Here is a 27,629-nt window from a genome sequence, read left to right as displayed (position 1 = left end):
CCTGCTTTATGGGATAGCATGGGCCTTTGATCTGGGATGGCTATCTTTATGGGCTTTGCTTCATACTTGAGAACTATACTGTAAGAACAGGGAGCGAGGGAGAGAGGGGGTGCTGGGAGAGAGAGAGACACATCAGAAGGGTTGAAAGAAAGAAAGAAAGAAAGAAAGAAAGAAAGAAAGAAAGAAAGAAAGAAAGAAAGAAAGAAGAAACTAACAAATGAAAGAAAGACAGAAAGAACGAACAAACGAATGAAAGAAAAACAGAAAGAAAAAGTAAGAAAGAAAGAAAGAAGGAGTATAAGAGCATAAAGAGTCAAAGAGAAAGAAAGCAGGGATGGAGAGAAATAGAGAAAAAATAGGGAGAACAGCAGGCGAGCAGTCAGGTAAAGAGAGAAAGAAAGAAAGAAAGAAAAACGGTGCATCTGCTTCACCTCCTCTCACCCCGTGCCTCTCTCCCTCAGCTTTCTGCTTAGCTGTCTTGCCCCTGGGCCTCAGCGCTGCCTCAGCCAACACACTTCAGTCTCAGCAGGCCAAACAGCTTAGGACTCACAGGACTATCATGCTCAAGTACAGTTAGCTGCCTCACCTGACATCACATCACCCCCCCCGCCCCCCCCCCCCCCCCCCCAACCAGTGAGCCCCTCTCACTGATTTACTAGTGACCAACTTTTCTTTTGCTCACCTTTCTCATTCTTCATCTATATCTCAAAATACCATTGGAACACACACAAACGCATGTATATATGCACACACACACACACACTACAACAGGTCAAAGAAAACTCACATTCTCAGCATTTTCCACCGTGCAAGTTTCAACACCTAGGTGCCTTCTCCCTTCAAAAACCCCTCACCTCCCAATACTCCTCTCCCTCCTCCTCAACTCTACATAGTCTGCTAAGGGAGAACAACCACAAACACACACGCCTCTACTCCTTCCCTTAAAACGCACTCACACACAAGCATGCACTACGATCGCTAAAATGATTTTTTTTTTACTGAAAATGTCTGCACGCGTCACATACCATCCAGGCTCACCTCATAGCTCCTGGTGTTCTTCTACAGTACAGAAACGATCTGACATGCAGGATGTCCTCAGTAAACCTCCTCCGTCCATCACAGAGCCTTCACACAAGCCCCAGGAGCCGCAGAATACACACATCCATGTATACACACACACACACACCCTCTTTTAACATGCACTCTTCTCATTCTAGTTGAGCGTTTCACAACATGTGACTCGGAACATTAACTCAGATTTTCTCAAAAAGCTAGAATCAACAGAATAAAAGGAAGCTTACAAGCTTTTAAAAAGACCCAGATTGCTAGTTTCTCTCCCTGCAAATTAACTGCCAGTGTAAAGGGGCCCGAGGGGTCCCATATCATCCACCTTTTTACAACAGGCAGAGGTGTCTCTTCTAGAAGTACCTCACATCCCCCTCTCCACCTTCCCATATCTTTCTCCTCTATCTGCTCTTATTTTTACCAACAAAAAAAGAAAATCTCCTCAGCTATTATATCTCTCATTTCTTTTCCTTGCACTTCTCTCTCCTGTGATCACTCAATAGTTACATAAATATTGTTAGGGCTCTACGGTTCAGACCCTTACACTCTTCACTATTGGTTAGCCTAACTGTCATGGTGATGATCTAGGAATTTAAACTTTTTCAGGCCCACTTTATTTTAATAGTCCAATACTCAACTATCAAGTGACTATAATGTCTCATTAAAAAGTCTCATAACTGTGTGAAAAGTAGTCTATAGATATTCAATGTCTGGGCTAGGGATAATCTTTGGGTTGGGGTTAATGTTAGAAGGTTATGGTTGGATTTAGGTTTAAAAATGGGATCATGGTTAGGGTTCGGGTTAGGGTGAGGCTGAGGTCAGGTTTAGGGTTACGTAGTCTGTGGAGATGTACCAAATAGGCAGGTGACACTTTGTTAGGCAAGTATCAACATTGGACTATCCAAATAAAGTGTTACCGCTTATGCTACAGCTGCGCTCATTGTAAGTTGTCTGGATACGAGCGTCAGCTAAAGACCTCAAATGTTAATGTAAATGTATTTCTAAGTGTCAAAGCAGGTGATGAATGATCCCCCGAGGGAAGAAAGGCTCTTTTTGGCCTGTTTCTGTTGGTCCTGTGTAGAGGTATGCATGAGGTGAAAACACTGTTCAACATAGCAACCTTTCACTGCCTGAGGGGTTCAAAATAGATGTGTGTGTGTGTGTGTGTGTGTGTGTGTGTACTGTATATATAAGAGATAGTGAGATTAGGAGGAAATACTATACTTGCTTTACACTTGTGGTGTTGCCCTAAACCCAGACATTTTAAGAATACAGACCTGTGTGTGTGTGTGTGTGTGTGTGGATCTGTCATGACGAAGTTCTGCCTGTATCTGTGTAGAGGGTGAAATCATTATCTCGCACACTCAGCCTTTTGCAGTCACACTAGTTCATGTGCGCGCACGCACAGAAACAACAAATACAGGATCTGGCATGATGGAGGATGTTTCGCTATAGCAGCTTAATGGAGGCCAAACAGAGAACAGTGAAGTACCTTTCATCTGTATCTAGATAACTGGTGTTCTAACATGAGGGTTCAACTTTAATGTCCTTTCAGTTGTTTTTAATATGAGGCCAAGGGACTACAGGTGCATGACACTTACCCCAAATCACATTGTGATTTCTTTTGCTGAATATTTCAGATACGATACGATAGAAATTTGTCTGATTTCACTGAAATTTGTTATGCATCATCATATATGAATTATTGCGATATGAATTGAGAACTGTGGATGCAGCATTTTCTACAGCTTTGTTTCCAGTGCTTAAAAATGTTTGAAAACCCCCTTTTCTTGGACTAGTGACCCGGAAAATAATACGTAGGTTGACCCACAGACCGACCCGTAATCAAGATGATGGTTGAGAGCCCAGTCAACCTCTGCTCTGGCTTGATATAAAAGTTCAGTGCATTACCATGTCACTCCATGTCTGGAAAGTCATGTCCTCCACTATATCTAACAGACTGTAAACACATCTGCTTTTGATAATGCTATAATGTGACAGACCATAGCACATTCCTGTATACAGGGCTTGATATGAATTGCTTCCAAAACAGGATGAACCCAAAGCAGCACACTGTAACATTCCCGGGTCGTGTGTGTGAAAGGGGTATGGAGATGCTAATGATTAAGATGCACTCCAACATGCTGCAATGTGAAAGAATATCTCATTTTTTAAGCCGCCTGAAACAGCTTTCCCTAAAAGAAATAAATTGCCACCTGTTGAAATTTGGAAATTGCGATTTGAATATTTTTCCAATTAAATGTGCAGACCTCCCAGGGTCTGCGGTTGATAATTGCCAGCTCCTTAACACTGGCCTGTTTACACAAATGTTGATCCATGTGCATCCCTAATAAAAACCTAAACCTAATAAAATAAAAGTAACTTATTAAACTAGTAAACTAGCCAATTTCTCTACAGTGGGGGTTCCAAGTAAAGCTTTTCAAGGTGTTGACCAACTCCACATGTTCATAACCGGGAACAGAAACCACTGTTCATTTATGTGAAACTAAAACTAAGCAGACAATTATCTCTTGTGTAAAATGAATAAATAAATAAATAAATAAAGAATCCCAGAAATGTTGTCCTGAAGAGCATTCCAGCAACACAGATGAGCAACCACCAGTAGGCTTTATTTGGTCCACAAGTGGAAACCAGACGATTGAGAAACCAAGGAATATACCCGCCCCAAAGGCCTTGCAAACAGTTGTTATTCTTGATAATGTGCAAAGCCTTGTCAAGCTGACACCCTGAAATCCAGAGCACAAAGATCATTTTCAGACTATCCCTTGCCGGTCGAGGCTTGCAGCTGTCTGACAGACAGAGAGAGAGCGAGAGAGAGCGAGAGAGAGAGAGACTAAGAAAGAAAGACAGAAAGACAAAAAGAAAAAGAAAGAAAGGCAGTAAGCAAAAAGCAAGAAAGAAAGAAAGAAGGAAAAAAGACATATCTGAGGTATGATATTTTGGCAAAAAGAGCAAAGACTGTGCGCTGTTCATGAAGCACAAAGTCGTTTTTTCCAACACTGTGCAGACACATATGGTCCACTACAAATTTCCAAGCCTGTCCAACTGATAAAAGGTTGTTAAATTACATAATGAACTGCTCAGTACTGTGATTTGTCATGTTTTCATACAGTTTTTCCCATGTACTATGGCAACCAAACCACCTGCCTCACAAAAAAAAGACAAAATTCAAATAAAAGCCGACCTTTCTTGAGAAAACGTCACAGAGAGAGAGCGAGAGACAGGAATTCTTGCTATCCGAGAAGGCACGAAACTAATCCAAACTTGCGGCTGCTAAAAACAACAAGAACGCTCGCGAGAAGCGTCGGCGAGGACGGCGAAAAAACGTTGGCTCCGGGTGAGTAGAGTGTGAACGGGGGAGGTTAAAAAACTTGACGTGACCCCGGATGGTTGAGTGTCAGCGAGCTCTTTGGGGGCCGTTGAGCCCTTGCGGGGTCAGGGACGGTGTCATCGGTGCAGGTAGAAGCAGGTTAGCTAGGCAAAGAGAGCAGCTGTACCTCAGGTGCCCTCAAGCAACACATAGTACCTGCGTTTAGCTTATTCACTCCTAACACAGTTCCAATTCTGGACCCCTTCTTCTTCAAGTGTGTACTTAAAGCCACCTCAGAACAACCTTAAAGTCCCCATGAAATGAACTCCCATTACTTTTACTTCCTAGAAAACACAGTATCTTTGGTGGTGACCTCATGCTGCACTAGTAGGCGTAAATATAGGTTTCTAACAAATATAACCATCGGATTTTTGAACAATTCATCCTCTCCCCACCCCTCCCATCAAATGAAATTTCCTTTTTCTCCCCAACTCATATTCCATTGGTTTAGACTTTTGAATGAGATGGCATTTCATGGGGTCTTTAAAACAACAGTGCTGGTGCAAGTGTGTAAACTTAAAACCCTCCCACAATTCCAGATTAATGCTTTTGGATTGGATACTGGAGGCCTTGCTCAATGGCACCGTACATCAAATGTTGCGAACTTCAAGCGTAGAAATTGATATCACCAATCAAACCCGTACAGCACCCTGTAAGAAAAGTCTTGGGCAAGAAAACTTGGCAGAAAACAAACTTTCTCATTCATCAGTCAATGTTGGCTGCTGGATTCCAAAACTACTTTCATTATTTTAACAACCAACTTGCCTTTTAATATAGTCTAGAGACTGACCGGCCCAAGTGTCTGGTAGAGCAGACAAACATACCAGCCACAACCAAAATTTACCCACATTTACCGGTAAGAACCAAATATATCTTTTCAAAGAATGGGCCACAGCATTGGGGAAGTGGGCTCTAGCCACAGCAGTTAAAGGCTTTCACCTGAAACCTGTAAACCTGCTGGCACAGACTGAGCCGACCTGGGCCAAACAGCTGACTTCCCAAGGACACGCTGTTTCCGTCCGATCTTAAATAATAGACATAAAATCGCTGTGAAAGATAATCTTACGGCAGAGACGCAGACATGATCCTAATGCTTTTAACAGACCCACGCAGAAAAAAAAGAGACACAGATAAACGATGGACGGCTGAATACGTTTTTTTTTTTCCCGCAACAGAACTGCTGAGTTGTGCGTCACCCTTTCCAAAACATACGATTCTATTTATTTCATATGAGGATAAAGACCCGAAGGCTTTTGATCGTTCTCAAAATAGAAATATTAGGAAACAAAGTGTAGGCTAATCTTGGTAAATGGATTAATGCTTTGTGAAGCTGAGAACAGGAGCATAAAAATCCCCTGTTGTGAAACCCACATAAAAAGGTCTCTCCCAAAGATCTAGTGTTACGACTTATTGGGGTGTGTAAGTGTGTGTGTGTGTGTGTGTGAGAGTGTGAGACGTACGTGTGCTGTGATCATAGACGTAATCCCTTGCCTAATCTGGCAGATCATAGCCCTGGAGGAGATCAAACTCCGATATTTGACACCATCTTGTCTGACTGCGTACCCTCAAATTACCCAGGGCATTAACCATATATGTAGGTTTGTGTGTGTGTGTGTGTGTAAGTGTAGAAGTTATATTTAACTACCACCAAAACTCCAACGGTCTCCAATATAGGGGTGGAGAATATTGGGGTAAAAGACAGAGGAGAGGCCTGAAGTTTTCTTTCTTTTTTTTGTTAATGTCTGGGTTCAGGGTAACACTACATAACTGAGGCAGGTATATCGTTTCCTCCTTCTAATCTCGCCATCTCTGACACACACACACACACACACACACACACACACACACACACACCACTGTACAGGAAAGGGGGGAGTTTGGGATGCGATCTTGGAGCAAGCCCAGGCCCTGTAATTCAAACCTGTCATCGCCGAACAAGAGGGACCTGTTTGGTAAATAAGAGCCTGGTTCAACATTAGAGGCACATACGTCCCACGCCACATCTGCTCTCCATTCTGATGTGGAACGAGAGATGAAGGAGGGAGAAGAGAGAGAGATGGAGGAGGGAGAGAGAAAGAGAAAGAGAGAGGGTGAAAAAGGGGAGGGAAGAGGTAACAGAGTGAGAGAAAAGAGTAAGAGAAAGGGAGCGAGAAAGAAAAAATGAAAGTAAATGGAGAGCATGGGGAGCAGAGAGCCACAGATGCCAGTGAATGCATCTAAATGCCTGCAACAAAACCCTGTTGTGCCTCTCTCTGCCCACCCAGGGTATAATGTGTGCAGGCCAGGTTTGGTGTACGCACCAATGCGGATACACAAACCTCATCTTTCAACGCCACCCACACTGCGCCTCTTGCTAATGAAAGTTATGAGGGGAGATCTAACTCAATTTGGGTAAGGAAATTTCCATGCTAAGAAGTAAGCAAAAAATACAGTTTCATACAAATCAAATTCCCCGCAATGAGCTACCATAAAGAGGAGCTGACATGAGTAAATAATTACATCTGCGACGTTTTCACTCCCCCCTCCCCTTCTCTGTGGAGACGGTAAATATAGGATTACGCAAATGATTATGCAAGGCATTAAATGGTTCCAGTTTCAAATGCGGTAGAAGGCCTGTGGTTTTGGTGTAAAAGGGAAAGAACCAACTTGCTAAATATGGATCGCCCGAGGAAAAAAAAAAGAGAAGTTTGCCAACAAATGAGTTCAATGCTAACATTCTGCTTTGACTGGAGAAGGCATGGCCGTCACGTGTGCATGCAGGTTTCCATTTAAATTCCAACATTCCTCTCTCATCTTGTGGATAAACTTAGGCCATTTCTAACCCAACAACCAGCTGGGTCTGCTAAACACCAACCACAATCTTTGCTAAAAAGAAAAAAAACAAGTACAAAGTTAACAAAAAGGTGTGGAAAACGCTATCCCCGGTGTATTTTTTGAATTAAGCACCAACGTTACGGTAAGCACCAACTATTCAGGACCAGTGTGCTCAAAGAAGGTTGTGAGGGCAATTATGGGTCAAGACCTGAGCTAAGTCACAGCTCTACTTCGGACAGATCTCCACATGAGTAGCCTAACATGTTTTCAGGAACCTGGGTCCCAAGGTGAGAGATTCAGTTCCTCATTTGGATCCCGGTCTTTCTAACCCTAACCCAGTCTGAGGAGGTTTAAGGAGAACGGATCCCCTAACCCAGGCAGTGTTAGTGCTCTGAACCACCCACTGAGCTACACATGCTCAAAGAAGACAATTTAATGTACTCGAGGGAACACTAGAGGCCTGCCACAGAATGTTTGGAGAGTGGTTCCGAATTGTTTTAAGTGTGGTAATCCTCAAGTTCTCTGTGTTGTTTTTTTTGGCGACACTTTAGGTGATAAGCAGTAATTGCTTGCTTGTGTCCAGTACTGTTATGTCTTTTTCTTTGGATTTCCTGTTGATGATGTTTGAGTTTCTGTAGTTGCTGCTCTTTTCTCTGTCTGTTCAGCCATGGTGGCTATCACTGCTCATGCTAACTACCCAGTTCTTCTTCTATTTATTCTGAACAAACTGTTGTTGCTGCTGTCATAAACTGTGCGCTAGAGGCTTTTCCCCAGCAAAGAGCTACCCAACACCGGATGTTTTGAACATCAAATGAAAAAGCTTTCATGAACTGACTATAGGTTGAATCACGATTGTGTTATATCATTCAGGGATAGACAGTAACAAAACAGACATTCATTTATGAGATTATTCCTTTAAATAATCTTTTGGCCCCTTTTTACAGCATCATTTGAACACCTTGGCACAACACAAAACTTGGGCATTTCTTTGTATTGTCAGGCAGGGGCAGGAAATAACGTTACGGTCTTTCATTTGTTGTCATTCTTCCAACATGGTGGTGTGACCCTTGTAACCATTGGTAACGCCTATCCAAACATTCCGTGACAGGCCTCTATTTGGAAATAGTTGTTGGTAAAATTACCCTCCTGCATTGCTGCAAAATATTGCACACGTATCATGGCCCCTAACAGCCGTATCCACCTCTCACTGCATTACAGGCCTAACATGATCCCTAAACATGGATGTGACATGTTATTAAGCATGGGGGCATGGGGAGGGGGGCTTATGGGGGCCGTGGAGGGCTGTGAGAGACCCTCTGTTGCCAAGACTGGGGATCTGCCTAGGGTCAATATACACACAAGCACACACACATTCAAAGTACCCAAGCATTCAGACTTACTCTCACAAGCGTATGCACACACACATATACTGTATACAAACTCACACTTGGACAAACCACACTCCCCTAGAAAACACAAACACACTAATTTGTTCTCAAAAGCCATTATACCCACAATTATTCAGCAGAAATTTAGTTCTGTTGTTATTTATCAGTAATATACCAGAAAAATAAGCCAAAGCACACCACACTTGACAAACAGATGCTGGGTAATGCTTTCATCTAGAGCAGTGGTTTGCAACCTTTTTGGGTCGTGACCCCTTAAAATGAAGTGACACCTACTTGCGACCCCCCGTCACAGTTGCAAAGAATGATTTTCCCTTTCCAGGTTGTTTCAATATATCAAAGGATATCGAAGTATATCGAAGTAAAGGCTGACAACTATTAAGTATTTCACATGAAAAAAAGCAAAAATTAGAGAAAAATCGGAAAAAAATACTAAAAATAATACATTTGTATAGTAGAAATATACCCGACCCCAGGTTGAGAACCACTGATATTTTACATCACTAAGCAGTGTTAGCTGTCAAGATATAATTGCACCCTCCTCTCTCCCCCATACCTGAGTCCAGGTCCATGTGTTTGGCTCTGGAGGTGCTCCTGCCAGCGGTGGTGATGGTGGTGGTGCAGACAGAGAGGGGAGGAAGGATGAGGAGGAAGAGGAGGAGGATGGGGGTGAGGATTGGTGCAGGCAGGGTGGCAGCAGGGGCAGGATGAAGGGGTTCCAGGGTGGGGGACCGGGCCGGGACCTGGGCCTGGGCCTGGGCCTGGACTCTGGAAGAGATGGCACTCCTGCTGGCCCCCGGGGCAGCACAGAGCGGGGTGGAAGTGGCAGTGCTGGCAGCACAGTGGAGGGGGCTGAAGAGGAGGGGAGGAAGAGGATGGGGGGAGAGTGGAGGGAAGGTGGTGCTTGGCCAACCTCTGGGAGTCTGTGACAGCGGGGGAGGGAGAGGAGGAAGAGGTGGAGGAGGATGGGCGGAGGTTCCTCAGGGAGCCGTTCTGTTTGACCACTCCGCCATTTTGGTTCGGTCGGTTGGTTCTCTGGACAACATGCGGCGACCGCGACCTCTGTTGCTTCTGCTGCGCTCTAGAAGCTGCATCCTTGACTGTAACGTCTCCTTCTCCATCTGCGGTAAGGCAGTCACCACTAGGGACAGCACTGACAGGGTCCTGGCCTCCGCTGACTGGTGTACTGGTGTTCGAAGCGGTGTTTCCACTGGCGCTGAGAGGATGGTGCCCTCCGTTGCTGAGGGCCAGAGGGTCGCCGCTAGCATCGCTCAGGGCCATGGTCCTCTCCCAGCGGGCTGGGCGGGCGCTCGGTCACTCCTCTGGGGGAGAAGGAGGAGAGGGAAGGGAGAAAGGGAGAGGAGGTTAGGGTCTGTTTGACTGATGAGAACAACTGATGCAGGGAGGTCATCAGAACACAAAAGTGCTACTGGTGGGGTATGAGCTGCAAAGTAACATAATTCCTGAAAAAACTGTTGCAACTTCTTTTCCCCAATAGTACCACAGATGTTTTTTTGTCTCCTGTGTGATCAAAAACCCAGTCAAGACCATGAAATTTAGATTCATAATTTCCTCCTAAAAAATACTAAAGCAATGTTGTGTGTTTTCAAAAGCTATTAAACAATGTCACTGATTTCTGATTAAGGCTAGTCCGTTTTAAAATGAGAGGAGAGCCCTGTTCAGAACCTCTTCAGAATAAAAAAAAAGTGTCATAATGAGCCAGAGGTGATGTGGACAACTTGCTTTTGGATTTGTGGAGAAACACTTCCTGAAACTAATGTGTGCATGTGTTGGTGGCACCAGAGCCATCAGTGGAAAAGTCTGGACTCCTGGAAGATACAATGAAATGACATACAGGATGAGCACAACTTGGAAGAGGGGGGAAAGATTAGAGAGCGAGAAAATAGTGGCAAAAGAGGAGTGAAAAAAAGGGGAGAAGGAAAGTGAGAGGATGAAGGAGAAGGGCTGGCAAGAGAGGGTGAGAGAGAGAGAAAGGTAAGTGAATTTTTAGAGCGAACCATCTTTTTACACACCAAAACATGACTAGCCCTCAGAAACTGAGTGAGCATGAGAGCTTGTTCCATTCAGAGCAGAGGGAGCCGAGGGAGAGGAGAGAAAAAAGGAGACTATATGCGAAAACTGGGAGGTTTGAGAGAGGAACACTCAGAACTGTGTGTCCCGGCATGAATGTACAGTCAGCAAAAATACCTCTTAAGTTGTAAAACTGAGGAAATACACTGGTGACATGTGGGATGCAAAAACATTTATGACAAAAAGTAGTCTTCTCAAGTTCTCCTCAAAAAGTAGGCTTTTCCACTTTGATTCCTCAGAACATAAAAAAAACACTTTCCCCTTTTTCTCATTAGCTCTTATCTTTTTTTTACGCAGCACTTCATACATGATTATTGTAGATAAACAGGGATATTTGTCAGGGGGCTGTGGCTCTGACTCTTGCACTTCCTACTGTTGGTTGCTTGTAATGTTGCCGATCTAGAATTTTTTTTTGCTTGTTCTACTGTTAGATTAGTTGTACGTTGCTCTGGATAAGAGTGTCAAGTAAATGCCTGAAGTGTAAATGTAAACCAACGCTGACGGCATCATCTTAATTTTTTTGCAGTTTGCAAAAATGACTAATACATGACTGGGTTGTCTTGTAAAACATAGCAAAACAAAAAAATGGCACCTGCCTGATGAAGTTAGAAAGGGAGTAGTCTTTGTTGATTTACTAAGCTCCACTGAAATATTTGGCAAACCGATCAAATTCCTCTCTCCCTTCTTGTCTCATTGTAGTCCTGACAGTCAGTTCAAATAGGGGCCGTTTCAGATCAATATGATTTACAGAGCATGAATAAGACCTGGCATGAATTGGCAGCATTTGTATGGATTAGAAGGCATGAGACGCTCAAAAAAAAATGGTTCCAACAGAGTGAGAATAAACAGAAGGTTCACGTTATGCTACAGTTTCAGCCCCTATGCTTCGGATCGAGTTACAAAATACTCACAGGAGACCGCGATGTGAAAATGCGTTTCTGTGGGCTATTTTAGCATAGCAGGGGGAAAAAAACAGCGTGTCTGTGGCTTTGTGCCATGATATGCTTGACACACTTCAAAAGCGGTTGAATTGTATTTCACAGGTAATGCACGGTCGTGGGGGGCTGTTGCTGGAACAGTGCCCAGCTCCAGCCCCCCCGATTTAAAGAAATTTGACATGAGCCAGGGTGAAATAATGGTACTACTAGGCTTTAATGTGTATGTGTGAGAGTGTGTGTGTGTGTGTGTGTGTGTGTGTGTGTGTGTGTGTGTGTTTGTGAGAGAGAGAGATCTGAGAGTCAGTGCTAAGAGAGTACAATCATTAGGATATTCCTACTGGTTGATGTGAAGTTGTGCAGGTTGTGACGAAAGGTGAGTTTATCTTATTTTAACCAAAGGTGTATGGCTTCTCCAATAGCAGGGTTGGGAAATTTACTGTCAAAATGTGTCACAGGTTACTGATTACCTATTTACAAGGCAAGGCATCCTCTGTGCCTTTAATTAAAGATAATAATAATAATAATGCCTGAAGTGTAAATGTTATCAAATTGTTATCAGGAACATAATCTGCTCAAACTAAAGAATGGAATGGAATTGTATTATTTTCAGTTACTTTTGGGTTCAATAGTTTCAGAAATAGGTAGAATGTGCAGTATGGCTCACAATTTACTCCAATGTATAAACTGTAATTTTAATGAAAACAGTATGAACTAGTTTTAAGAGGTCAACAATTTTGCAAATGATTACAATCTCATAATAAAAAGGTTTTCTGATGATTTTATTCCTGTCACTGCAACAGATTACATTTAATCATATTACTATAAGCCAATAACATGTAATCCGTGACTCTCAAACTCATATCTCAACAACAGTTATATATTGCCACAAGAACTGTGTCAATATCTATTTAAAAAGGTTTGTGTACAATTCCCTCCTGAAGCCTGAAGACAGTAAATCAAGACTATATCTGTGATGTCATCAAGAGACAAATATTGAACTGGAGGCTGCCTGTGTGGAAAATGTTTCAGATGCTACTATACCTTAATGAAATTCATGTCACAGTGGTGCCAACAGTTTTTAAATCATAAAATGTACCCTTGTACTGTTACAGTGCCCATAAAGTCGGCCTCCAATTCATTGTCATTGAAGCAGCTCCAAAGTGTTTTCGATGACATAACAGACATGTCCCAGATGTCTTACTTTTAAATTTGTTAGAGAAATAATAACTATATTTGTATAACACTTATAACATGGTTAAATAATCCAAAATCATGGGAATAATACATGTGAATTCAGTTTTAGGATAAGTTTTACATTTAAATACTTAATCTTAACTAGCTTTACATTCAAAAAACATACACACACGTGAACAAATACATACACGCCCTTTAATTTCTCCCGAACCACAACCCCTAAAAAATATTCTGCCGCAAAATGGATGTGCTTGCATTTGAGCACCAAGTGATATATAACACAAGCCTGTTTTTCCCCGTCCAACGCTGAGCAAAAGACACGCAGCGTATGTGACCAATGTGCTCTGTGGCACCTCAACATGAGTGAGGGGCGAAACATGAGCATGACAGCCCCGTCGGGTCAGGGGTGGCTGGGAGGACGGGGTAGAAAAAAAAAAGGGGGGGAGAGAAAGAATAACTCCTGAGTCCAAAGAGCTCAGAATAGCAGAGTGCTGAGGGAAACCCAGATGAAGTCATTAGTCTGGCTCCCACAGCTGTCAAGATCGTATAATGACTTAAAAAAGGGCTGGTTAGAAACAGAAAAGACTAATAAATATGAAAAAGAAATTGGTGAGTATTGATTATTATACATAGAGTGGTATTTACTGCTATATTATAGTACTGAATGTACTCCATTTGAATCCTACATAACCCTGTGTGCTTTCTTCCTGCATCTGCCCTCAACATTGGTGTTTGGGTCTAAAGGAATTTAGCCAGCAAGAGAATCAGCTCGGTGTGTGTGTGTGTGTGTGTGTGTGTGTGTGTGTGTCTGCACCAATGCAGAGCGTTGACAGGCAGGTGAGACATCTAGGGCAGTCTGTGCGGACACAAGCAGGGTCTTGTGTCTCTCTTCAAAATAAAAGTTGACAGCTGGACCAAGCTGCGCCTTGAACAACTGGAACTAAGACTCCAAAAATGCTTCTTCCATCCATTGACAATCTACATCTAGCTGGTGCTCTTTAATCAGAGCGACATCAGAATAAGTAAATTAAAGGACATTACCATCACAGCAACTGGCAAGTGTAGCCTGGTGGTATTGAAGTGCAAGAGAAAGCAAGACAGCGCTAGGAACCATGGAAGGATAAATGAGCAGTGTGTTAAGTGGTGGAAGTAAGATTTCCTCCTTTAAATTCCTTCATCTCAACCTCTGTTCTCTCTAAAATGTATCTGTTTGATGTACTTTAATCAGATAAAATTAGCTTTCCTCTTTCCTCTCTTATTAGTTTCCAAAAATTTCAGGGAGGTGAGGGTCAACAACTTGAAGGAAAACAGCCCCTACTGACGAACAAGTAAAGCAGAAAAGTAACAGACAACTTTGATTAGAGAGGAAGCATTTTGTCTTAGAATAGGAGTGCATCTGGTGGGATTTGAGGGGGAACAATATTCAAACACGGGATGAAACCCTCACCCAGTTGAACAAGGCCAGAAGAAATGTCATCAAAATCAAACATACTGACGTCAAATTGTGAGTTCTGGGCAAATATTTATTGTTTGTGTCAACGTACAGTTGTTCGGAAGAAGAATATGAAGAACAAGACCTGACCTTCAATCCTAAACCAGCACTCCTACTTAGTCCAACAGGTCAAACTCCGTCCAAATTTTACAAAGGTGATGGTGGGCAACTAGTGTATAATTTCCCTCCTCATTTTATCCATAAAATATACAGTATACATGGCGGATGCATTGAAAGATTTGTGCCAGAAAGGATGAAGCTGCCCTCAATCCCCCTCAAATCATATATGCCTTGGTCAGAACAAATATTTTATGTATTTAACCTTCATGCAACCAAGAGAGTCGACCAAGAACCACTTCATAATGACTCCCCAGGCAAGTGGTTTTGGAATAACGCAGGTGATGACGAAGCGCTTCTTCTGCCTTCTTTCATGTTAAGTTTATGATTATGGGGTGTGAGAGAGACGGAGAGACCTTGGGCGACGGGCAGGTACGCAGCACAAGGCAAGGCATCCCCCGTCCCTTTAATTAAAGCTAATAGGCAGCAATTACCAGGAATCAGTCAAGAGACAGTTAATAACTACATTGCTTCTAATAATAATAATAATAACAACAGGCAGCGGTCTCCCAGCCAGTTGCACACATGCTTGACAAGGCTTTTAGACACGTATTCCTTGGCGTGTTTCTGTCTGTCAGGGGAGTTTTTTGACGTATCTGACGCCCCCCGGGGTCCTTTTTCACAGCTGGGCTTTTTAGCATGCCGATATGACTGTGCTTGCTCAAGGCTACACTGCTGGGTCTCAAGGTAAATTAGGTGAACAAACCGAGTCAGTCTGAGTCCGCTCCTGTTTTCATCATTCCATCAATCCAGATGTCCAACGCAATCATGAGTTGAAATGAGAGTTGGGAACTGTTTCTATTTCTCCAACACAACACTGACAATAAAATGGCTCAAAGTAGCATGTATGTGTCTGTATGAGCCATATGTATAATCAGTTATTCCGATTCCTAGCACTTGGTTTGTTTTGGGAAAATGCAAATGCAGATATAAAGCAGATATCTTCCTCATTCAATATTTAAATCAATGTCATTCTGGCTGTAAGCAAAATGATAAATAAATTAAACAGAGACTGAAAATATTAGATTCAGGGATGTAGGGATCGCCCTTTTACACTGACATAAATCTTAATGATAGTATCACTGTATACATTATAGTAAGTAGTGTCAAACTGGGGGAAGTTATATTAGGATTGGGTCTTTAAAGGGAAATGATTAAATAATAAGTAAAGTAAAGTAGTACATAGTGTCAACCTGATGCAAGTTATATCAAGATAGGGTCTTTTAAGGAAAATAAAAACACTTGAATGTTTTTCTGAAAGCACACTTGACTTTCTTATAGCCTACTCGTGGCTGATTGCCTTATGATGATCACCGACTGGAGGTCATGGCTTACCTTCTTATTTACCACTACATCACTGCTTACGCTACTATCTATGTAACAACCTCCGTTTTGTCCAGAAAATGCAAATGAGGGGGAAAAAAAGACGGCAAAGTCATTTTGACATGCGTCTTCCCCACTTCCAGCCAAACCTCTCGGACTGACGCACTGTAGCCCAACAACGGAGATGCATGGACCGAAACTACACACTTGAAACATTTCACAACACCCAAATCCAGCTTTCCTCGCGACTCCAGGACACACAAACGCACGCTCCAGCCGCAAATTTGTCTACGATGGGTCACTGAATCTCGGGGAAATGGTGAAAAAGCAAGACAGGGGACAAAACAGAGGTTTCACTTTCGCGTTTCACATGAGGAGTATAGTCAGTATTCAGAGTATCCTACCGTGCTGTATGTGTCTCCCGGTGCTTTGCGCTTCTGTTTTCGCCGGCGGGGATTTGCAACATGCGGGGTGTGTACGGCAAAAAAAGAAAACAACTCCTCCGGTTTTAGTTGAAATATCCACAAGCGCTGTTAGACAAATACTACACCCCGAAAAGATGCAACAAGTCGTGGCGAAAGCGGGCTGTTTCTCATGGGAGAGCGTCCTGCCAGAATGACAAACACCCACACACAAGCCCCGGCTCTCTCCGGAGAGGCTGAGGGAGGAGGCGGTGGGCTGGGACTGCACTGTAGCTCACTGATAGGATGGTCGCACTGTCTAAAACCCGCTACACTTTTCTTTTAACCCGCTCACTGCCACACTGATAGGCATAGTACACTTAGAAAGGTCTTGCTAAGCCTTAACCATAACCCCCTTTTCTCCTCTAGGAAGTTACATGAGATTAGATGGAAACTTGAACGATCCCCGAAGTGAATTTGCGTTGTTGCAGCGGCAAAGAATAAGATATAGGCTAGCAATGGCTGGAATAGAGCAAATAGAGGGTATAAGACGTAATGATAATTACAATCAACATAATATATTGAGAAAAAATATATTAATGAAGACATATGAATTTACAGCATATAAAAATGTGAAAATTCCTGAGATTATAGCATGTGCAATTTGTGTAAAATGTGCATCAGTGTTAGATTTACAGAACAAGTTTTTGCAAGTGTGCATCACTATCTATTCACATTACACAGAGAGGGCTGTGCACATGTACAGAAATGTGTCCCAATGTGCAAATTTGCATTGCCAAACACTACTCACATTTTCAAATAGGCTATATCAAGTTTACAGATGGGGGTAATATATATAGGAAATGTGCAGAAGTGCCTATGTTCATTGTTTGCTGTTGTTCACCTCATCAAATTTCCAGGTGGAGGCACCAAATAATTGTACTTTCACAGTTTCACAACAAATTTTCTTGCACTCAAATGTGAAATTGCAGGCTATTGTGTAAGTATATCTAACACGTTTACCCTGCTGTTCCAAACATTACAATTACAAAAAAGTTACAAATATGCTGCACTGTGGCCTTACCTTTAGCCTACCTTACACTGCAGGAAATTGGGAGGGCTTCATAAAACACAGCAAAGGTCTATATGAGACCAACTTATAATATCATAATGTTATTTTACAACAGCTAGAGGTATTTTGAGTTATTTTATGAGACAATTATCAAGAAACATGCCAACAAATAAACTGCATACTGTAAAGAACCTGCTACCTTTTTGGTATGCAATATTTCAAAAAGCTCTTAAGTATTTAATTAAGTACTTAATTAAATTAAGCACATTTTATAAATGAAATGACCAAAGGAGGCTTTCAGCAAGTCTACTCACAGACACTGAACAGCCTTTAATTATCTAGGATTCTACCGCACAATTCTTTAATATGGCCCCCACCCATTCATAACACATTACTTTACTTTAAATTATAGATTACTGTTCAGATGTGTTCAGTTGGCTGCAGTTCTAGGTTTAGTTTAATAACCCCTTAAAATACTCTCTCTCTTGCTCACTCGCTCCCCGCCCTCGGCAACAAAACCCCTTGGAATAACCGTGGTTTTATTCAAACCTCAAAGTGGGTGGAAATGTCCAAAGTGATAAATCTTCCTCAACCAACAGTTTATCACTGCCATCAGCATTTATATTTACATTTGCATTTTAGGCATGCATTTTAGCTGCCACCCTTATCCTGAATGAGCAGGAAGGGGTTCAGTGTCTTGTGCAAGGACACTTTGACAAGCCACACGACAACCGATGGACAGACACTGTTGCAGTGATCAAACTTGTGACCTTTCAGGAACAACACGGTCTCTCAAAACACTAGTCCAGCCTGCTGTCAAAACAGAGGCATTGTAAAATGGCAAAATGGGAATCAATGGGCAAATACTAACCAGCTTTTGTGAGTAAAACTAGATTTACTGTTTAGAAATGCAACGTTTCTTAAGGGCACTGAAAATATTATCTTCAGTGAACTTGTTGCCTCCTTATAGGGCTTATGATTGATGTGATAAATATAAAAACAGATATTTCTTAATTTTATGTTGAGATGTGTAGTTTACAGCAAATGACTTCTGCTATTTATTTTGGTAAAAGGATTATGAAAGAGCTCATTTATGTTCCAGAAAAAGTGGATTCTACACTTTTTCTATAAAGCCTGGGGAAAATAGCAATGTACTTTCTTTGTGTGATGCCTCAGTTTGTTTAGAAATATGTTGGCATACACAAACTGTAAGCCCATATGCTAGGCTTTTAAGAGAGCACGACACTGAAATCAAATCAAAATGACTCAATGCATGTCGTCTTGATTTTTCATTCTCATCAATGGTTCCCCTTTTCCATAATTCGCTAAAATAAAGACCTCATCTTTACAGGTTCTACAGTTTTCTGAAAATCCATTTTGCCCACAAACAACTAATGCTGCTCGGCAGGGGAGGAGGTTTATCACAGGGAATGCTGCAAAGGCAGAGGGCCGTACCTGGCTTTAATTTCAGCTGTCCACCAGGATTAGGACACAGTTCATATAGCAAGCTGTAATCATCTGCGGTAGTGAGGCGCTCATTCACAGCTGGCCCCAAGGCAAGTCGAAGCCAAAGCCATTTAGTGCTTTGTAGTTGTCTGTACTAGTAATAGCCTGGTACTAATAAGTTGTATAGAGTTTATTGTAAGTAAATCTTACACTGAAAGTAAGTTATGTTTGTAGCTAATATCTGACATTAAGGGATGTTATGCCTTGAGGGAGGGAATATGTCTCTTTTGCCCTGTAAGTGAAGCTGCGTTTAGTTCTTGTACCAAGTTAAGTCAGTGTTACGCTGTCAATTACTGACATGTTTCCACACTAATCACACCAGGACAAATTCTTGGCCATGTATTGTATTTGGCAAATAAAAAGCGATTCTGATTCTGAACTGATATCATTAACAGCATCCCAGAGCCAGTAATTCCCCAAAGCCTTGGAGAAACCCTTGTTTACAGTTGAAGCTCAGACCTATAAGCCTTTGTCTCAGGAGTTTTCAACTTTTTCAGCGCTCTACCCAACCTTAGTAAGTCTTATCCTGACCTAGGCTCACAGAAACATATCAGTACTCTTGTTGTGTGTGGACGACCCATTTCAGGACCCAAATCATAGTTTATAACATGCTGCTCAGGCCCAGAGCCAACGAGAGTGAGAGAGCTGCCTGAGAATGATTACAGCCTATCACTATCCCACTGATGGTGGTCATGCGGCCGGTCAGCTCGGGACGACGACGCCTTCCTTTGAAATAACAGCGCAAAGGCATTTAAGCACTAACACCATATTACCCCTATTGGCCTCCACCAAGATCAACATTAAGTTGATGCCGGTGTTAAAATGCATTAGGAAAACCGGGTTTGTGTTTAGCCAGCCAGAGCCAAGGTCTGCCCACATGGAGCTAAATAGGGAACCACATCAAAGGCCCCACTGTACCGGGAGGGATGGAGGCCCTAGTGGAAGCCCAACGGCCCCTGGGATGATCGCACACAACTCATCAAAGTGACAGGGTCAGCAGACAACAAAAAGAGGGAGGGGGGAAAAGTTAAAGAAGGAGGGAGAGAAGGATGGAGGAGAGTAAGATGTTTCTAAACCATTTATGGCTATGGCATGGTGTGTCAAAAATAATGTGCGGTGCTTTTTCAAACTTGCTTTTAAATGGGGTTTTTTCCATGTTTTTTCAATTATTTTTTTCCAAGGCTAATTACAAATTTTAGGGTTAAAATAACTACCATTCTCTTTTGTTGTGGATCGTGAACTGAAGCAAATGTGGTATACAGATTAGACTTGCAGCCCAAACAACTTGGGCTCCTTTCAGAGTGCATCCATACTCGACTAATGCCTAAAGTAGAGAGAAAAACAAAACCGCTCCGCTCCTCTACGATCCAAGGACATAAAACTTCAAACAGCTGAGGGGGAAAAAAAATAGACAACGGCAAAGAAAAAAAAAAAAACACTCCACAAAAGGCTCCGTGCTGTAAATTGAACATGATCCGACTCGTTTTGTGATTTGGAAGCACATTAACAGTGACCTAATAGGAGAGCGTTCAGATGCCGGTTCATAATGTGCTTAGACGTATATGCAGGAAGGCGGCAGGTAATCCTAGAGCCCCTTGGAGCATTGCAGCTACCCCTGCATGTGATAATGTCTGGCTAACAAGGGGGTGGGGGGGGGGGGAGAGAGAGAGAGAGAGAGAGAGAGAGAGAGAGAGAGAGAGAGAGAGAGAGAGAGAGAGAGAGAGAGAGAATTGAGTGAATGCAAAAGGTGGAATTGAGAGTGTTTGAGGTAATGTGAATGAGAAATGAGAGTCAGAAGAGAGAAAAATAGAGAGAATGTGTGTGTGCGTAAGTGACTGAATGAGTGAGACAGAGAGAGAGAGAGATGGGATTGAGGGCAAAAAAAAATAAAAAATACCGGTCCTCCCAGGCAGCATTGCTCACATTGCTTGGTGGCTTCTGTGGGTCTGAGATTCGGAAACCCGGGAAACCTTATCCGTTCGACACCTCAGCAGTGAGGACGGACATCTCCCACCCGATTAGCGCAGAGCCCCCTGACGTCTGCATGGAGGGACCCAGGGGGCTGAGGAATGCCAGAGGCAAAGGCTGAAACCCCGATGAGAGCCACTGGCAAAGTTGGTTTGGTAGGCCTAAGGTACGGTTCTATTCCATTTCTGTTTCTCTGCTGTATAAATCTGGGGGAAAAGTAATTGAATATACTTAGAATGCATGAGGAGCACTTGATTTAGCGCTTGTGGGGTGCCGTATGTTTCACATATGTGCATTTGTTTTGGTTTTGTAGCGAGGAGACTGGCAATGGCCAGTGTCCAATCGATTGACTTTTCCATAGCAAATTACATTTACTTTAAAACGTTGCCAAGTAAAGCATCCACTGTAGCAACAGCAGCACCAGTGGCAATAATGAGTTCACAAAGCTTCAAACACTGTAAGAATAAAAGTTCACCCACTGTAGGGTCAATTCACAATTCACAAACCTTCAAAGTCCTAGTCTGATTTTAGTGTTTTTCATTCTTCAACTTCAAATTCTTCTTCGATTTTTAATTGAGACTTTTTTGTCCCCTTATGTGCCAAAATAGTTTCTTGACTCCAGAGCCTGTAAGTTTTGCTAGACTCCAGGGCCTGGAAAAACGTACAATTGTCAATTTTTCTTTTTGAAAATAAAACAACATTTTCTGAAGATATGAGATTTGCATCCGGCAGAAGCGACATGCATGCTGTTCTGTGGGTTGACCTTTGACCTGTCACAAACAACAGAAGGCGTACGTGCTGTATTATGCCTGATGTCATCCCATCCAGAGGTTTGGTTGGGGTGCAAAACAAGTGTGTGAAGCAGCATGTTGTTGTGGTTGTGGAATAACATGCTGCATCCAGATGACCCATCTGTCTGTTTCTTATCATTTCCCTCCCCGCACAACGCAAAAAAAGAAAAGAAAACAAGGGACAGAAGAGTGAGAAAGAGAGAAAGCGGCTGGCTAGAACTACAAGAGATTGGCATAGCGGTTTAGCTGCACTGTTAATCAACATTCTGCTCGGAGGTGCTGATTGGCGGCTCGAAGGTGTGAATGAGATCACATACATGTGTTCGACTCACATTGAGTGGCAGGTGCAAGAGCCAAAGGCAGGGACACTTGAGGTGATGTTTGGATTGTGATATGATTTAAATGTGTTATGATTTAAAAGCAATTCCCATGAATAAACCAAAGCAGAGCCAAAGATTACTAAACTGCTACCAGAAGGCGGAAAATGTATCCAGGAGTGACAAGAGTACGTCTGCACAATTAACCGTAGATATTCGTATATCGCAATTTTATGTTTCTACAATGAATAATCTTGTAATCTTGTAATTCGGTGATATTAAAGTGTTATATTTTCAATTCCCCTGAAAGTCCCGGTGTGGTATATCAAGTGCTTCCATTACACATGACCAATGACAACCTTTGTGACCAAAATGAATGCTAACAATGGAGAAGCTCCAGTGGGAAGATCAAAGATCCAGTGGGAAAGAAAGAGAGAAACTATGCAAAGACCATCTTTGGAAAAATGTAGTGATGAGCAAAGTGGAAACCAATGGATTGGCCCAAAAAAGAAAATCCTTCTCCTGAGTCTAACGTGAAAATGTTTTAGTTCGGCAAAGTGGATCATCTGTGAAGATTACGTTGAAGTTTTTAGAGTAGTAAATTTGAATTTAGTAAAAAAGGACCACAATAAGAGTATGTGTGCAAACAAGACTTTCTAGCTGTCTTTGAGAAATACTGCACTGAAAAAATGAAATATAAGGTGCAAAAGTGCAATGAAGTTTCCTGAAACAAAGACAAATAATTGTGATTATAATCATGATCACAACATTTACCCAAAATAATCAGAATTATAATTTTTGCCATAATTATTCAGCCCAAGACAAGCGTATCCTATTTTGTTATCTAGCATAAAGTAACTGGGAACGTTACAGAGCTCACTGTCATTAACCAAAGACCAAGCCGCATCATTAAAAGTTTTGGAATTCCATTCAGAATCTTTACTGACCAGCTGCTAATATTTGGCAGAGTAACAAGACAAGATTTAGGAATTAGAAGTCGGGGACTGTTTCACTGCTGTTGTTCTAACACACATACACACTCACACACCCTTTTGGCACAAAAGCAGGCTCAGCCTTCTAATTACGGTTGCTTTTCCTAAGGATTTCACATGGTGTCAGGGGCTTTGGAGCAGCTCGACTGGGCCTTTGTCGTTCTTCAACACACATCACCTCTCTCTCTCTTTCTGCCTCTCTTCCTCCCCCCTCCTCTCCACCTTTCTCTCTTCCCTTTCTCAAGTGCTTGAGCAACTTCCTAGTCTGGGAAAAGACACAGTTCAATCAAAACTCTCCTTTCTATGGTCTTTCAGAGGGAGAGGAGTGGGGAGGGGAGGGGAGGGACAGACACAGAGAAGGGTAGAGAGAGTAAGAGAGAGAAAGTAAAGGAGGGGGAGTGGTGGAATGCAAACGCAGGGTCCTAATAGAGAAGCCTCTCAGAGGAGGAGAAGAAGCGGAGGAGGAGGACAGCAAACGAGAAACGAGGAGTCTCTGCAAACCACTGGGCAGAGAGGAAAAAAAGATGCTGGAGGGAGAAAAGAGCCTTGGTTTGTTTGAGAAGAGTGTTGGTTTGATCTCAGACACAAACAGACAGACAGGCAGGGCGACAGTGAAGTCTAGCAGAATGAAGAAAGGGATTGTTGGAAGGAGTGAAGGATAAGAGAGACAGAGACAGTAGGACAGACGGAGAGAGAGAGAGAGAGAGAGAGAGAGAGAGAGAGAGAGAGAGAGAGAGAGAGAGAGAGAGAGAGAGAGAGAGAGAGAGAGAGAGAGAGACTGACACTCCACACAAAGGGCCGTTTGGAAGGGATTTGGTGGACAGATGTTTGTGTGTGTGTGTGTGTGTGTGTGTGTGTGTGTGTGTGCGCGTGTGTGAATTAATGGGAAAGGGTTCTTCTTTGAGGCGACCAAAGTTAGCGTTTGCTCATCAGGCCGAGCACAGCCTTTGAGGAACTGCCCAAACACACACAGCCAACAGCCTTTCTACAGTCAACATCCCCCCCATCCCCTGCTCTATAAACACAGTGTGTGTGTGTGTGTGTGTGTGTGTGTGTGTGTTTGTACATGTGTGTGTTTCTGTGCGAGTGTCAATGTGTTCATGCCAATGCATGCATGTGTATGCCCCCTCTGAGAAAATTGTTCTTTTGGGAAGAACAACACAAAAGAGCAGGAGGTAATGGGGGAAAAAAACAGGATGTCTGCAAGTATTATCAAGTTACATTTAAGACTGTTTTACGCCTCTTAAATGTAAGCTAGAATGATATTTAAGACCTATTCTGCAACTGAAATAAATGTGAAAATGAAAACTGTTCGTCTATTAAACAAGGCACCGACAAACCGCAACAGCAAGAAACCTCTAAAACTGAATTTAATTGAAATGCATTATTTAACTGGATTCAAGACCTTTAAGGACTTAAGTTTAGACAAAAAAATTTAAGGCATTTTAAGACTTTTTGAGGACCTGCAGACACCCTGATAAAGCAAGAAAAAAGGTGAATGGGGATTGTTGAAACAAACAAACAAAAAGACTGAATACCTGAGAAAAGCACACACATCTCTGAAAGTAAGAATCATAAGTAGAAATGAGCTAATATGGGCCAGTATGAGAAAAACTGCGATAAAAGTTGAAAGATCGCATCCGTGTGTCAAATTTCTCTGGAGGCCTCTGAGGGCGGCGGGCTGGACGGCCTGGGGGAGGAAAAAGGAAAAAAAAAAAATCTTTGACATTTTTCGTGGTTGAAAATGTCGGAGGTGTGAGATCACACACTGCTGTCATAAACCTTCTGGCAGTCCAAAATCCTGAGAGAGAAGCGGAGCGAGGGAGCGGAGGAGGGAGAAAGACAGCGAGTGAGGGATAAAATGAAGGAGAGTTCAAGGTAGCAAGCAGCGTGAAAAAGGGAAGGATGGAGATGTAGAGGTAGGGAGGAGGAAGGAGAGGAAGGGATGGAGGGAGAGAAAGGCAGAGAGGGAGATACAGTATGGAGAGAAGGAAGGGTGAGAGAGATGGAGGGAGGCATTGACAGAGGAAGAGAAAATGAATAGCAAGCAAATATACACAGATTCCCTTCTCTCTCGCTTTCTTTCTCTCCCTTCCTCCCACATACAAATAAAAACTCAGATGTGCGTCCAGCAGTGCTGAAGCTCCAGTGTCGCTGAAGTGTCACAGTCAACAGTTGGAATGTAGACAAGGGCAGTCTAGAAACTTCGCCTTGACTTCCAGGCCACTTCAAAGGACTTTCTCCATCTCAATCACAATCTGCTCTCTGAGGATCTCCAGGCCGCCGGCCTTATCGTGGACAGATGAGCTTAATATACGGGCTAACTTCACCCCGAAAAACAACTTCACAGGACATTCATCACACACACATTTCCGCTCTTTTCCGTGGGACTGTTTTGAGTAGATGGTGTTGTGCATAGTGTCCAGATTCCATAATAATCCACTGCAGTGTTTGAAGCGCATACAGTACATAGTTTTATTTGTGTCTGGCCACAACAATATCAGACAGGCGCACCGCAAACACATTTCCCAAGCTGACACAGTCTACTCTGTTGCTATTGGTATCTTACCCAACATGCAACCACTGTAAATAACTGAAGGACCTGCGGGATACAGTTACAGATATTGCATTTCAAAAATATTGTATTACTATTGTTTCAGATCACTGCATTGGCTCACTCCACCTTAAGCGGGTTTTCCCCAAAATGTCCATTCTCAGGGACTGTTAAGAAATGTGTTTTGGACTCTGGGACTGGTGGCAAGCACTGCTGGTCAAAATTTATTCCCAAAATAGTTTCCCTAACTGGGGGAGAGCTGTGTCTTCTCTCAGTAACAATTTGCATGTATACTGTGCAAACAGTATACGTGCAAAAACACTAGAAAATAGCCTATATGCAATGTATGGCCAGGGACTGTCTGCATCCCTAACCTTGAGCTTAAGGTGCATAATTACCACCAGCCACCCACCACCAATCAAATGCTGGTAAATTTTAGCTGTGGTTAGTAAGATAATCAATTCAAGTAACCAGACATTAGTTGGCAGTCCTGCCCTATTCTATAAAAATGTAGTTGGCTAGTAAAATAGCAAAGTGATTGTTGAATTTTATGATGTACTAGGCACTGTGGACGGTGAACAAAAAATGTATTTTTCCTGCCGTGCTTGAGTTTGGCAAGCTCTGGCCTACACTGCGACTTGTTGTGCCATACTGCGACAGGCAGAGGTTACTTTGGTGTTTATGGCTCCGTCCCTCTCACTGAGCGCCGGGGGGAACGCTCTGCTCGGGGAACAGAGCCCTTGGCAGGTCGGCACAGGGCCCGAAAAAAAGATGCCGGTGCCAAGGCAAATGGAGTGACTTCATCCTGTGTCATCTCACTGAAGGACAAGTGGGCTCTTGGAGGGCCCACAGAGGGGCTCACTAAAAGCACTCAGTGGTTCCAGATAGTCTGTATGAATGTGAGACAGAAAGAGAGAAAGTAAGACAGAGAACAAGCAAGTAAGAGCAAGAGATGGCCTTGCCCTTTTGTGTGTAGCTATGTGACCATGCACACATGAAATTGAGAATATGTGTGTGTGTGTGTGTGTGTGTGTGTGTGTGCGTGTGTGGGGGCACAGTAATGGGTGTCTCTGGTTGTGGGGATGGTTGGAGCAGAGTACAGGGCATTTGGAGCCCTTCCCGCTCCCTGCGGAGAGGAGTGCGCCAGCGAGACGGGAACCAGGGCCTCTGCAGCTGCTCTCCACACACACACACACACACACACACACACACACACACACACACACACACACACACACACACGTAGTCTGTTGACATTTTAACACAATGACCATTTCACATCTCTCTCATTCCCTCCTCTCTCCATCTCTCCCTCTGTCTCACACTCTCTCCCTTGTTCTCTCCCTCTTCATTTTCCATGCTCCGAGTTCAGACCTGCTGCTGGATCTGTTCACAGCTAGGTAATAATACCAATGTAAAACCTGAGTCTAAATCACAATGGAATAGAATCAAATCTGCTACTGTACCAACATGGAGGCAATAAATATGACACAAAACAATACATACAGGGAACAAAATTGAACAAACTACAGTGCAAAAACAGCAAAAAGTGTGACACGAGTGAATATGGAAATGGTGTCAAATAATACACACAAACACTAAGAGACTGGCACCCAGTGTTAAAGGCAGGTCTAATTGTTAGCTTTTTCTTTATCTCTCTCTTAGTGTCCGTTTTCTACATGATCAATGCTGATTGGCAAATAGTGAGTGTAAAGGCAATGATATACTGTATGAGCAACTTTTTGGCAACAGACATGAGTAACATCCCAGCAGCAGGAAAGAGGATTGACTGGGACAAAAGGTGAATAGATAATGGGTACAGTGCAGAACTCTACTGTTTACCAGAGAGGAAATGTTCTTTTGCTTGGCCCACTTCACAGCATGGGAAAGAAAGAAAGAGAGAGTGAGTAAATGACTTAAGAGAAGACTGTTCCTCTTGACTTTCAGAGTAGGACTGTGAATGATCTCTCACTCAGGGTCATTTGTTTGAGTTCGTCACGTACATGTGTTTGTGTGTAAGTATGTGCGTGCGTCCCTGCTTGTGTGTCTGTGCTTTGTCTGTATGCGTGTGTTTTTCTGTGTGAGCGCATATGCCTGTGCTTGAGTGTGTGTGTGAGGGTGTGTGTCAGGTCAGGTGTTGAGTGTCTTACTGAGTACCAGCAGCCAGTAATAGAGACATGGTGGGAAAGCAGCAGGT

At 42.9% G+C, this 27,629-nt stretch overlaps 1 protein-coding gene across 2 annotated transcripts in view; it reads right to left on the bottom strand.

The window, feature by feature from the left end:
• Positions 1-27,629, bottom strand: part of disp1 (dispatched homolog 1 (Drosophila)) — an 85,639-nt gene that overhangs the window by 21,394 nt on the left and 36,616 nt on the right. For both annotated transcript variants that reach the window (XM_078289765.1, XM_071914240.2), the window contains one exon: positions 9,233-9,998. In XM_078289765.1, the coding sequence (XP_078145891.1) occupies positions 9,233-9,957 (725 nt within the window). In that variant the 5' untranslated portion in view covers positions 9,958-9,998. The remainder of the gene's footprint in view (positions 1-9,232; positions 9,999-27,629) is intronic.

This window comes from Centroberyx gerrardi, chromosome 18, assembly GCF_048128805.1.
Source record: "Centroberyx gerrardi isolate f3 chromosome 18, fCenGer3.hap1.cur.20231027, whole genome shotgun sequence".
Classification (NCBI taxonomy): Eukaryota; Metazoa; Chordata; class Actinopteri; order Beryciformes; family Berycidae; genus Centroberyx; species Centroberyx gerrardi.
Note: the sequence above shows the minus strand (reverse complement) of the source record. Positions and strands in the feature narration are given on the sequence as shown.